The following is a 12,856-nucleotide window of genomic DNA, read 5'->3' on the forward strand; positions in this document are numbered from 1 at the left end:
GTTTCAGGAACACTTGAATTTGGATGTGTAGCTCGACTGAAGATTTTGCATGTTGTGATGCCGCAATACACGTGTCCCCTACCAATATGCTTTATGCATAGAGGAGTGGTGTTTTCTCCACTCTGTTTTTTTTTGCATTGTATTACTGAATTCCCTCGCCCGCAACCTCCTCCCCTCCTCCCCACCACCTCACCCTATTAACCCCGCTCACAACACACACGCATCTACCAAGGCGGTTCAGGTATGGGCAAACAGCCCGAGACCTGAGGCAGTAGGTGAGGGTCCAGTGCGGTGATCGAACCCGCAAACACCTCGGACAATTAAAGACACTCGAGGAAATTGAAATTACTCTTGTGTTCTTGTTCTTCTTTCTAAAACAAATAGAAAAGGTATAAATAGTAGTTTACAAGTTTACAAGTTAACAGAAGCTGTGAAGGTGTTGGGTATGGCGGAGGAGCTTGAGCTGCTGGCTATGGCGTCCTTGGAAGACGAGAATCCCACTGCTCCCCGCCCCCTCAAGCCCCTCGTCAAACGTTGCCACCAGCTCCTCTACCGTCGAATGCGAGTCGGTGTCTCCGATGGTCGCTTCTTCGTTGGCAAATTCCAATGCCTCGACAAACAGGGCAATATCATCCTCTACGATGCTGTTGAATACCGTGAGATCGCTGGATCCTCCGCCCAACCTCCCCAGCACGCCGTCGAGCAGCGTGGCCTTGGCCTCATCCTCATCCCTGCCCGTTGCCGCACCTCTTGCTTCGTCGAATGCTCCTTGGATGAGCAGCTCTCCTTGCTTTCGCTGCAAGATGGTTGAATGCTTCCTTGGTTTGCTTTCGATCTCCTCTGCGAGCAATTACATACTTGTTTAGGAAAAAGAAACTGATAAATCCATGCTATCCAAACATGGAATACCAACTGGATACAGCTACACAGCTTGTTGAGAGTTTGTTTTGTTGTATCATTCCATCTGAAACTCGAAATGCGAGAAACGACAGTTGTCCTTTCCCAAGGATTTAGCGATGACAATGTTCTCTGTAGATATATCGTCACATATCCTCAAATAGCCATAGCGGCTACTATCAGAATGTGGCACTTTTTGCCTGTCTCCTATGTCATGCAAGATTATGTACGAGAATGTAAGTGTGTTTGCCAAGCCAACGAGGCCCTGAGTTCACAATTGATACCTCAAGACTTTACTGTACATGAACCATAAATTTACGTTGAAGCTCTTTAATCTTAGACGCGAATTAATTTTATTTCTGGAAGGAAAATTAGAAAGGCTTTGTAGTGACAACAAAATTGCCATACTATCCTTGTTGGATTTATGGCTCGAAGGTTTGGAACGCGGTTCCTCATTTAAATCCGGCATGATGAAGACAAAGATACTCACGACTCCACATGTATGACGTCTGATGGTGCCAATCGTTAATGTTTCGCTGTGAGCATGAGTGCAGTCTTATAAGGTTTTTACTAATTGAGGAACCAGACGAGGAGTACAAAGGGGGGGGCGAGAGAAATGAGACGAAGTGCTTATTAACGTTAGGCCATAACATACTTAAATAAGAGATGGAATGAAATGGTTTCAACGGCCATAGCAGACCAAACAGGTTTATGAAATAATAGAAGTTCTTATTGTCGGGCTGATATTTCCAACTGTTGTACATGGCCCTGATCCCTAGAGCTGCAGAAGTGACGACTCTTCTCATCCTTGCAATCCTTCATAGTTTCCGACTTTGTTTTACTCTGAAACTGTTTCCTTAAGAGGTGTTGTTTGTACTGTCCTCCCTCACATATCAGTCTCTGCATATACCAGCACAGGGTTTATTTCTTTTTTTCAGATAGGAAAAAGCATTCACAAGAAGAGGGGAAAGGTAAAGGATATTTGCACCCATCATTGCACAAAAACATGCATTTCCTATCACACCATCTTCTGAGTGGAAACTAACAAGGGCCATCTGTCTGGACTAAGCTTTGATGAGCTTCTATGCAGTTTTTAAGATGCATCCTTCCTGAACCTTAAGACTATGCACTACAAGGGAAGCTTACAAGGCAAGTTAGCTCTCTTTTTGATAAGAATAGTAAATGAAAGCTTTTTGTTAGGCTCACCACAGTAGCCTATACTATACAACGTATTGCTAATTTCTGTAGCTATAGTGTGCTGCAATGAATGCCATTTATGTCTGGATACGTAGTCAAACTTGGGATAGAAATGCAATAATCTCTCTCTCTCTCTCTCTCTCTCTCTCTCTCTCTCTCTCTGTGTTTCCTTCAATTTGGTCTTTTCGTTTCTGACCTTACGAAAAGTCATAATGGTTTCTTAAAGTTTATTATATCGCTTCCTTTTAATTTTTTTTTGTGTGTGTCTGATATGTGTTGTGACATGGCCCTTTCGTTAGGAAAAAGACCTTTCTCAGACATCTTTGTAGCTCTTTTGTCCAGTGGCCTGGTTCAGGGCTAGTGGGCCAGAATTAGGTGCCCTTGAGGTCTATAAAAAGGCTCTCAACGTGGAGGACAGAGATTATTCAGCAGCAGGCTGCAAGGAGGCCCGTCAGGAGTGCATCAAAGGCAGAGCTAGCAGAAAAGGGGCAGAGAATGCAGCCCTTGTACCAGCCCTCAGAAGTGCATCTGGACTATCAGTAGTTTGCTTGGAAGGGTGATAGACACCTCTAGTTCCCCGCAGCAAGACTGTTCATCCCTCACCATACCGCCTATTATGCTACAAGTGTCACTCCCCCAATGCTCTCCTTATATGGGGAGTTCACCTATTTCTCCAACACCCACTCTTTTGACATTTTTAGGATATGCAGCCATCACGATCTTTGCCCATGTCATCCACTTGGTCCTAGGGCTTGGTCTCCCGACATTCGGTAATCTCCCAAGTACCTCTTGTAACTAGGTTGCTCCTAATCTTGGTTGTCTAGATCAGAGAGTTCAATATTCCTGTTGAATATAAGGGTCAATGCTCCCACTTGTTAATCCCCCAAATGAGGAGTGCAATGGGGCTTGACACTTTTCTGTGTAAGGGTGTAGATGGTGTCACATTGGCACCTGTAGAGGGATCGAGGGAGGTTGCCATGTGGGCAGAAACAGTACATCCTTCTAGGGCAGCCCATGAGACCACCCTGGTAAGCACATAGGGATTACTTTATGCCAGGATCTAGGGCTGTCTGGGGCTGAAACAGGCCCAACCAAACGCCCTGGTATAGTGAAGTGGAGCTGGGATATGACCAGCACAGAGGTGCCTGCTTGCAGGGCCTTTAAGAGGCCTGGGACAGGTTGGCAGGGGCAGGTTAAGTCGTCTGTACTGTCCATTGGGTTGGCCCAATCTGTAGATCTGGTCAGCCAGACTGAGGGCTTCTTGCTCTATATAAAAGTCCATTTGTGGGCAGGAAGATCATCATCAGGGTGAAGAGCTGCAGAGAGTTCCCTGTGCATAGTGAGTAGCAGGGCTCCCATGAGCAGCTACTGGAGCCTGACGAGGCAATTGTGAGTTTAGAGGAGATCCTCAGCAGAGGGTGCAGTATACGGAGGCTTACGGTGGGCCTTACCTCAGTCTTTTGAGTGCACACTCTGAAGCGAGATACGTGAGTCATATACTTTGGCAAAATCTTGCACATTTAGATGTCTTGATTTCTCAGATGGGTACATGTTGCATTACGTTTGCTATATTCCAGACAACTGTAGGCGTGTTTTCCAACGGATAGTTGCTTTATGATGACGTTTTGGCCCAAAGATGAAGAGAGGGCATGCATGCAATGTGATATGATGTTGGTTGACAATGCCATGGATAACAAAAAGGAATACCGATTCCATCAATGGTCCAACGATGAAATCAATGTTGCCCACACACTCTAGAAGATGAACCCATAGTTTGTCAACCATTGAGGAGATATCTACTCGCGGTGGATCATAGAATCCCCACTAAGCATGAGAATTCGCAAGAACACCTGGCTTCTTTAGAGAGTATTGTGGGTAGCACCTGAATACAAGAATAGAGCTATCTTATCCCCAATTTTGCCATGAGGCTTCAACAACATGCGCCTCCCCATCCACATAGATTGGTTTCTCTTATTTTTTATTGGTTTGGAGCTGAATCAAGTTTTTTCCCATTTCTGAACTCATGCACTCTTATCACATTTGATGCACATTCCCTCTTTCTTATAATTTTTGAGCTGTTGCATGATCTTCCCATTTTCAATCCAGATTAAGTAGAGGTTTGTTTCTGAAATTTCCAACCTTTTCTTCCTATGGCCTTTGGGTCTATCCTATTTGTTGAAGTGGCCACCCTGTGTAATGGTGTCCACCTTTTGTGCATGCTGATTTATTTCTCTTAAAATTTGGGTCAGTGACATCCACTCAAGTACTCTCATGCTTGCTTCTAAACCCGAAAGCTTGATCTTGAGCAAAGCTACCCCAAACCGATCTGTATATTCTGCTATTGACTTCTAATGGAACTGATCCAAATCCTTGAATATGTCACTCTCAATTGAATCTATGCTTGAACTCTTCCCATGTCTTTACTTCTTCTTGAGGTGATAAAAAGATTGAATTATCCAAACACTCACGAAAATTATATTTGAAAATACATGGTGGTACTTCGAATCCACCAAATAATACTTCAGGTTTGTGAGCTCCAACTTCATCTTATCGACAATTTATAGTCTTTGGACAAATGAGAATGTACTTTCCCACTCTACGTCATTTTTTTTGGATATGTCTCTAGTTTTACTATAGGCGTCAGTGATATACTCTCAAAATTTTGTTTGAATGAACTTTTTTTTGGTCACTTTCTTGGCATTATTGGCCCTAAAACATAGTTATCTTTGTTGGAATTCCTTATGGAATCCAACATCTTACCAAAATTATAACAATTTACTCGAAAACAAAATCCTATAGTAGATGATCTGATACCATGTTGAAATGTTGGCTCTGTCTCAATCCCTCCACCACTAATGTGAGGTCCCAAGCCACCAATGTGGCATCAAATACACTACCACGTGTCTTCCATATGACACCTGAGACATTGCAAGCATTCTCCAACCATACTTGGTGCACTTTAATGCTACACAAGATGTAAACAAGAGCTTTTGACATGGAGGTCCATGTGGGAGGTCTTGGTACCCCCAATGAGGTTGCCAAAGCCCAGTATTCTAAGCAATTTCCTTCTTAGTGACGTGCATCTACAACACAATGATGGCTACTGCTACAAAAAGTGACCCACTTCTCCTTGAGAGCCATCTTTTACCCTATTTCAAAGGAATCAAATGAAGTCCAAATTGAAACTTTAAATAAAAGCCAAGCATTCACAAATTTAAGTTCAAAAAAATAAAAACTTTTTAACACTATTTCAAGGCCCAAGGCCTTTTTTTTTTGGGTTGATAAGGCTTTAGTTGTGAGAGCCAACATTAAGCATGGTAAGCTATAGAAGGAAGCACCTCCAATAACAAAATGTGTAAGCCTCTGCCGACCAAATGTGAACATCATCATCATCAATAGTTTGTAGAAGACTTCAACAAGAAGCACCATTGTGTCATATAAGCCTCTTGCAAACAACATTGTAGTCAATAGTTGGGAAGAATGATTTATCTCAATGAAAACCAACACCCTTCAAATGGACTCTTAAAGCCCATCCATGAATTGCATGGCCTACATATCAAAGGATTTTAACAAGCCTTATGAAAAGGACCGTAAGTTCTAGCAAGACTTATGCAAAGGACCAAATTTTCTAGCAAGTAAAAAGTAGTGAGAAGAGGAAATCATCCTTATATCACAACAACGGTATTTGCTTCAAAAAGAGATTCTAGTCCAGATGAAGACAAGTCAAAAGATGCCATTGACGTTTACGTAGTAGACAATATTCAAGCTTCTCCCAAAGTAGTAGCTATAAACATGCTCACTAGCCCTCACCTCTATCTTAGCATCAACATCACCATTGTTGAGATAGAGGATGAAAGAGAGAAATTCGCAACCACAATGGGCTAACTATACAACAAGTTGCAAATGAAGGGAAATGAGGTATATATAGTGATGAATAACTTGTTGATGCCTTCAAAACTGTTGCTGAAAATTGATGATAACAATTGTTGTCTTATGGCCAAGTCTATTGATTTACTTGTATCTTAATGATACACATTGTTTTACATTTCTTGCAAGTTGTCAAAACAAGTTTCAGCTTCCTTCAAAGAGTTCATTGTCATAAATTGATATAAAATTCTCATGGGCTGTGCCCTGAACCTTGCCTTGCTATGGCGCAAGGAAGCCACAAGGGTCTGCCACCCCTTGACCTTGTTTCGAAGTGGAATCAACCTAGAATTGGGGCCTCAACTACACCAACCAACACATGCATTTGAGATTAAGAAGAGTCCTAGGAGCTATCCCTGAGCTTGAGGATAAGCATCAAATACCCTCTTATAAACCTACACACCTAGCTTTGCATCCTTAGGGTCAACAAACTCAAAAGATAGTTCTTATGCCATGCAAAACCACCACAAGATGACTTGTCTATCTCAAGAAAGTCTATGGACAGAGACATGGGAGAACCCTCCAATGTCACAACCTCAGTTGGTCCAAACTCCAAACTTAATGATCCCAACAGCTAGATTAAGGGAAACCTTTTCTAATATGACGGGTAGGCTTGGTGTGTAGCGACTCCATGTGTTTTAGGGATCCTAGAGGAATGCTAACGGAGACTCCACTCTTGAACAACTCCTTGTGAGAGCTTTGCAAGCATAAACCTATCACTTGTGTCATGCAAGTGCCTAGCGGATTGTGTCAATGTGATTTCACAAGAGTGAAGAAGGAGGAGAAAGAGAAGAAGGGAAGGGAAGAGAGGGGAGGGAGAGTGGAAGAGAAAGGGACAATGAAGGGAGGAGAGTGGCAATCATAAGGCAACACACAATGGAAAAGCAACTCACAAGAACATAGAGAGAATGAGAGAGCTTGTATTCCTAAAAGTTGCATGGACACAATGAAGACTAACTTCAAACTTTTGGCCATTTATACATTCCACCTTTTGCAGAGAGGGCCAACCCTGTTCTTTCTTTCACCTCTCACACTCTCTTTTTACAAGCACTTAGGCCCATACGGCTCCAAGGCGGATATCATATTGCATATCCCACATCCTCTCCTACTTCTCCACTTAATCTTTTCAACACCTAGTGCTTGCATGAACTATTGACCATGGCAGTGAACATGCCCCCCTTCCTGCTCACAATCCATCCTTGGATTATGTGCGGTGTGCATGATGTCGAACTTGAGGACGTTGTTCATGATGCGATGCTGATAGAAAAGTTAGTGGGAGATTCTGAAAAAGGGATGGAGAGGCTTCCAAAAATGTGTCTTGAACATGTCTTCAAAATTTTGCATATGATGACCACGAAGATTTCAGACACGTAGATATAGCCGCATTACTGGGAAAACTGTGGCCCGATGTTGAGGTCAAACACTAATTTAGAGCGCAGCCATTGAAGATTTTCCTCTGAGTAGGCTCTTGAGTGGGAATGTTATCTTAGCAAAATGATAAGCAGCTTGAAAAAATGCATTGTTGCTACGATTGCCAGATTCGAGACTGAGGCAAAAGTTGTGTTGAGTTCTTACATCTATGCCGCCAATGCACAGGAGGATCCCACTTCTGGAAAATTGAGCCTTGAAAAATTATATGCTATATTTGGATCGGAGGCCTGCATAGCTTCAAAATTCTTCCAGGGCCATCTTTAGCATAGAGGAATATACATTGGATCGACACGTCGATCGAGCTCACTGAGTAGTATGTCCCAAAAAGCCTCATGCTTCAAAAAGGGAATTCTCCACTGAGGCTGGAGCCTTGTTGCCGCATCTGTAGTTGGCACCTGATCAGGATCTGGCCTCTGGTATCCGCCTCCGGAGCCATCTTCTACGTAGAGGCATATACATTAGTATGCCCACCAAAAAGTCTCATGCTTCAAAAAGGGAATTCTCCATTGAGGCTGGAGTCCTATTGCCACATCTGTAGTTGGCAGTTGATTAGGATCTAGCCTCCTACAACCGCCTCTGGTACTTCAGTCATCTTCACGCCGCCACTTCCTGAAGTTTCTTTGAATCAACTCAGTCAAGGCACATGCTTCCATGATGTCCTTTCGAGTGAGCTGGAAACTTTGGAGCTTTCCCTTCCATTGTTCACGCCTGACACATCATCGATGACCTTGAATGATGTGATGGCCTCGTACCAAGTGTTGTGGCCCAGCGTGAGCTCGTGAGGTTGCTCCTCTTCTTTGTGTGGGTGTTCACTGACTTCTTCAAGCTCCTCTTCCTCATAGGGACGCTTGACGTCTGAGAAGAGCATGGGATTAAGAATTTTATACCAAGTGGTAGTGGTCATGTCTTTTGGACCCTCCAGCCCAAGCAACTACTGCTGCATGTTGGTGTTAGAAGGTGTGATGGTGTGCTGTGAGGTGGATGGTTGTGAAGGGTCGGTGGCGGCAGTGACAATGGAGGTGGGGTCTTGATGAGGTGCCATGTCAGGATTAGATGGAGGGGGAAGTGGGTAAGAGGAGTTAAATAAGGCCCATGTTGTATTGGTGTCTACTTCACATAGACCTGTTGGGTATGCTACATGCGAATCATCCAATTGGCTAGTGCTAGTTTGAATCATGTTTTGAATGGCTTCAAGAATATTATTGTAAAGAGCTATTATGTCGGTGGGGGGGCGTTAGCGCTCGCTATTGTGTGCAAAAAGGCGGTTGAAGATGAATTCACATCATTAAGACCATACACTTGCAGCCACTCTAGGCTTGTAGCCAAGATGTTTAGGTTGCAAGGTAGGTCTTGCAGTTGAGTAGGCTTGAGGGTGGGAGTGTCATTGGTTAAGATATGGGAAACTTGGATACCTCGCACCCACGCCATAAAATTATAGATGATGGGGTGGTATGCGAGTGTCAAAATGTTTGCATCATCCTAGAGGACAATATCTTCGTGAAAATAAGCCATAGATAATGTAGGATGTGTTGTGATATGTGTGATCAAGGGCTTGCTAGGTGCATGTGTGCATCCACTAGCAGTCATATGGTTGTGCATGTGTGTGTAGGAGAGGCACACTTAGTGCCATAGACCATGACAAAGGTGATGATGTAATGCAAAGGCCCCCACATGGGGTGGTGCCTATGACTGTGGAGTTCCTATGATTTAGGAGTTACCTCCATTGATGTAGGAGAGGTGCCACTGATTTAGGACACCCTCTCTCCATTTCTATAAAAGAGGGACTTCCCTCTCAAATCAATAGAACCCCCATTGCTACATCTTTTGCGTTCTCACTCCTCTTGCCACAATGCATCTATTCTCCCCCACGTTTCAACATTTGGTATCAGAGCCAAGTCCTTAGCCCATTCTAGCTTCAATATGCCACCTCATCATCTTCTTCTCCACCCTTCACCTTCTTCTTCATTTCTGCCCTCTTTCTCCCTAGATTTTGCTTAGCTCTGTTCTCCTCCATTAAGCGACCATTCCTAGAGCCCTCTGAGCTGAAGTATCCTCTACTTGGGGCACACCTTTGACACAAAGAATTCTCTGGAATTTTGTTTCATCTGCCCATGCCAACACGTTCTCTCCTTGCCAAACTTTCATGCAATTCCACCTACAAATGTAACCATTCATCAATTCCTCTGAGCCACAGGTGGGCGATACTATGATCTTGCTGATGATGAAATTTAAGCTCAAATGCTTGCTAGAGTAATGCAAAAAAACTAGTCAAAATAGGCGCATCTCTCCACAGCGACACAACATGAAATTTTGCCATTCCTCTCTACTAGAAGTAATCCTCAGTAAGAGCTTCCATTTGCCTTTAAAAACCCTCTCAAAGCTTTTATTTTCAGCTTCAATTGCACCCTCCAACTTCAGACTATTCAATTTGGGGTAAACAGTGATATTTGCTTCTAATATGAACCATTGAATATGGTTAAGTGATATAAAGTTTCATTATTATCTCAGTAATCTTTGGTCTTTTGGATGTTTGACCATTGGAAGTGATCTGCGGCATTTTTCAATCTTATGTTTGGAGCACTGTCCTGCAGTTTGAGAGTTTTGGTAAATACTCATGATGCATTTATGATATATTTTGAAGAATATGTTTGAAAGCTATTTTGTGAAGGAATAGATACTGCTTTGTAAGAGGTAAGACCTTCCTAATGGCTAACATGAGTAAGATAGATGGTCATTCTTTCCATACTTAGCAGACCAAATTCATTCTCATGAAGAAAGGTTTATGGAATATTGCTTATGGAAAGAAGAAGAAACCTTCAACAAGAAAAGGTGAAATATCATGGACAGTAAAAGATGAAAAGGCGCTAGCAATTATTGCTTTGGGTCTTATTGATGACTATATTCATCACATTGATGGAAAGGACACTTCACATGATGCATGGAAGACACTTGACAAGATATTTGGTGCCAAAGGTAAACACTCAAAGATGAAGATAGTTATTCACAAAATATTAGAATGCTTTTGTGGAAAGACCAGCCACATTGAGGAAGAGCTTGAAGACAAGAAGAAGATCAAGGAGAACAAGGAAAAGAACTACATCAACAAAGGTTTCAACAATGGCTCCTACTACAACTCCAAAGAAAATGAAGCATATCTTGTGAAGAAGAGCTGCATCAACAACAAAGAAAATCTTGCTGAAGGAAGAACTCCATCAACAAATGAAGAATCAAACTTTGTGGTAGAAGATAAAGACTATGCCTTTTGAGCACTTTGTCTTTTGAACTTTATTTATCATCACTTGGTTAAAATTTTGAGGTTCTCTGCCTAGAATAGTACTCCAAAAAGAATTTTATGTGTTTTGTCTTTTGTAAATCACCTCTGGTCACCATATGATGTAGGCCATGTGATATGTGTTTGCCTCCATGGCACCTCTTGCAGACATGAGAAACTAGGTCCACACAAAGGCCTAAGATTCATCCTTGTACATGCAAGGGAGATAACCATTTGGGGGGGGTCTATCCCATTTTTGTAAACCTTGACCCTTGGGAACCTTTACTAGCATGAGATCCTAGCCAAAGATTTATCCTTGACCACCTTGAGATGGCTTGTGAAACTATGTGACTAGATGTATCCTTGACACAGCAAGAGGCAAACCCTTAAGGGGGGGTATGTTGGGATATGTGTGATCAAGTGCTTGCTAGGTGCATGTGTGCATCCACTAGTAGTCATATGGTTGTGTGTGTGTGTGTGTGTGTGTGTAGGAGAGGCACACTTAGTGCCATAGACCATGACAAAGGTGATGATGTAATGCAAAGGACCCCATATGGGGTGGTGCCTATGATTGTGGAGTTCGATTTAGGAGTTACCTCCATTGATGTAGGAGAGGTGCCACTGATTTAGGACACCCTCTCTCCATTTCTATAAAAGAGGGACTTCCTCTCAAATAAATAGAACACCCATTTGAATATCTCATGTGTTCTCATTCACCTCCATGATGAAGCTCTCCTCTCTACCCAAGTTCCAACATGATGTGCATGTAGATTATTGCGATGAAGGAGAGTGTCTAAGTCAATAGCGGAGAGTGGGTGCTCAAAATTGATATTGTGATGTATGGCGGTGATAGAGATAGTGTGGAGGTAGTAGTTGAAGGTGTCTTCGCTTGCACGAATGGAAAAGGTTAGTGAGGAGGCATAGGTGGAGGCAGATAACAGTCCCTCAAGGAGATCTTCAGGGTCTTGCTAAGGAGGAGTGGTTGCTTGTGCGGATTGGAGTTGTTTCTGGAGTGGATATTCTACTGTTGCCTCTGCTGTAGGAGTGCATGGAGCTGCTCTATTTGTTGGTCTACTGAGCCACTTGTGTTTCTAGAGCCAGCTTATGTTCTTGCACCCTCTCATGATGTTGTCGATCCATTGTAGCTTGTCTCTGAAGGGCTTGTTATTGGCCCATAGCGTATCATTGTGGGACCGTTTTATGGCAAGGGTTTCTTCCATTTGTTGAAGTTTGACCTCTAGCCCCTTGCCGATTTTGATTGCTTTCAGGCAGGGGGGTTTCCAGTTTCTGAGCAAAAACCCTAGCGGTCAAAAGGTGGGAGGGGTCAAAATATATAGTCTCAATTCATGTTTAGGTAGCACCAAATTCCAAATTTCTTGAAGGAATATGTAAGTATATATGAAATATTGATAAATATATATAGATATAAATATACCTTACATAATGTCCAAGTGGTGACTTATTTTATGACTTCCAAATGTCCTTTTTTTTCTTTCACCATTGGATAGATCATGAAATTTTGAGCAAATATCCTCTTTACAGTTCCTTAGGCTGAGCTAAGAAAAAGATATAACCCATTTCTAATATACCCTCTAAGTGTATCTTGCCAGAGGAATATGGTTTGAAGAGCTTGCCCCAACCTTATTCTGTCAGCATAATACCCTTGGAGGGCCTACAAAGAAGGGGTCATAACTTTTTCTCCTTAGCTCAGATTGAGGAGCTGTAAAAAGGAAAAATGTTCAAATCTCATAATCTATACAATGGTGGGATTAAAAGTATAATTTTGAGAGGTATAAAAGAGATAAATTGGGAATTTCAAGATGTATATGAGAGTTACAACTTTTTCCTAATTCATAATAAAGTAGGAAGGAGTTGAATAGCGACCAAAATTTCCTTAAACGGTACTTAGGTTTGGAGAATTGCGAATATTTTTAAAAATCCCTCCCTTGACTTTTCATATTTGATAATATAGTAGAGATGAATTTATGATCAATTATAATGGCTTCAGTTATGAGTGTTTTTAATATCACTTTCCTACTCATCCAATGAATATGGTATATAATAGTACATGAGAACTTCTCAATACTTTAAATATTGGATTGATAAAGCTAAGGGAAACACTTCTAAATCCATTGA

At 42.2% G+C, this 12,856-nt stretch overlaps 1 protein-coding gene across 1 annotated transcript; it reads left to right on the forward strand.

The window, feature by feature from the left end:
- Positions 1–384: 384 nt before the first annotated feature.
- On the forward strand, positions 385–1,155 carry LOC147886606 (Small nuclear ribonucleoprotein family protein). The gene has a single exon (XM_087395814.1). It carries the CDS (start codon positions 446–448, stop codon positions 809–811), a length of 366 nt encoding a protein of 121 aa, XP_087251940.1. The 5' UTR covers positions 385–445; the 3' UTR covers positions 812–1,155.
- Positions 1,156–12,856: the final 11,701 nt, after the last annotated feature.

The sequence above is a fragment of the Dipteris shenzhenensis genome, chromosome 24, assembly GCF_047967505.1.
Source record: "Dipteris shenzhenensis isolate YYH24624 ecotype China chromosome 24, Dip_SZ_1.0, whole genome shotgun sequence".
Classification (NCBI taxonomy): Eukaryota; Viridiplantae; Streptophyta; class Polypodiopsida; order Gleicheniales; family Dipteridaceae; genus Dipteris; species Dipteris shenzhenensis.

Excerpts from the sequence above, each read along its gene's own strand:
- LOC147886606 (XM_087395814.1), top strand. The coding sequence starts at position 446 with ATGGCGGAGGAGCTTGAGCTGCTGGCTATGGCGTCCTTGGAAGACGAG.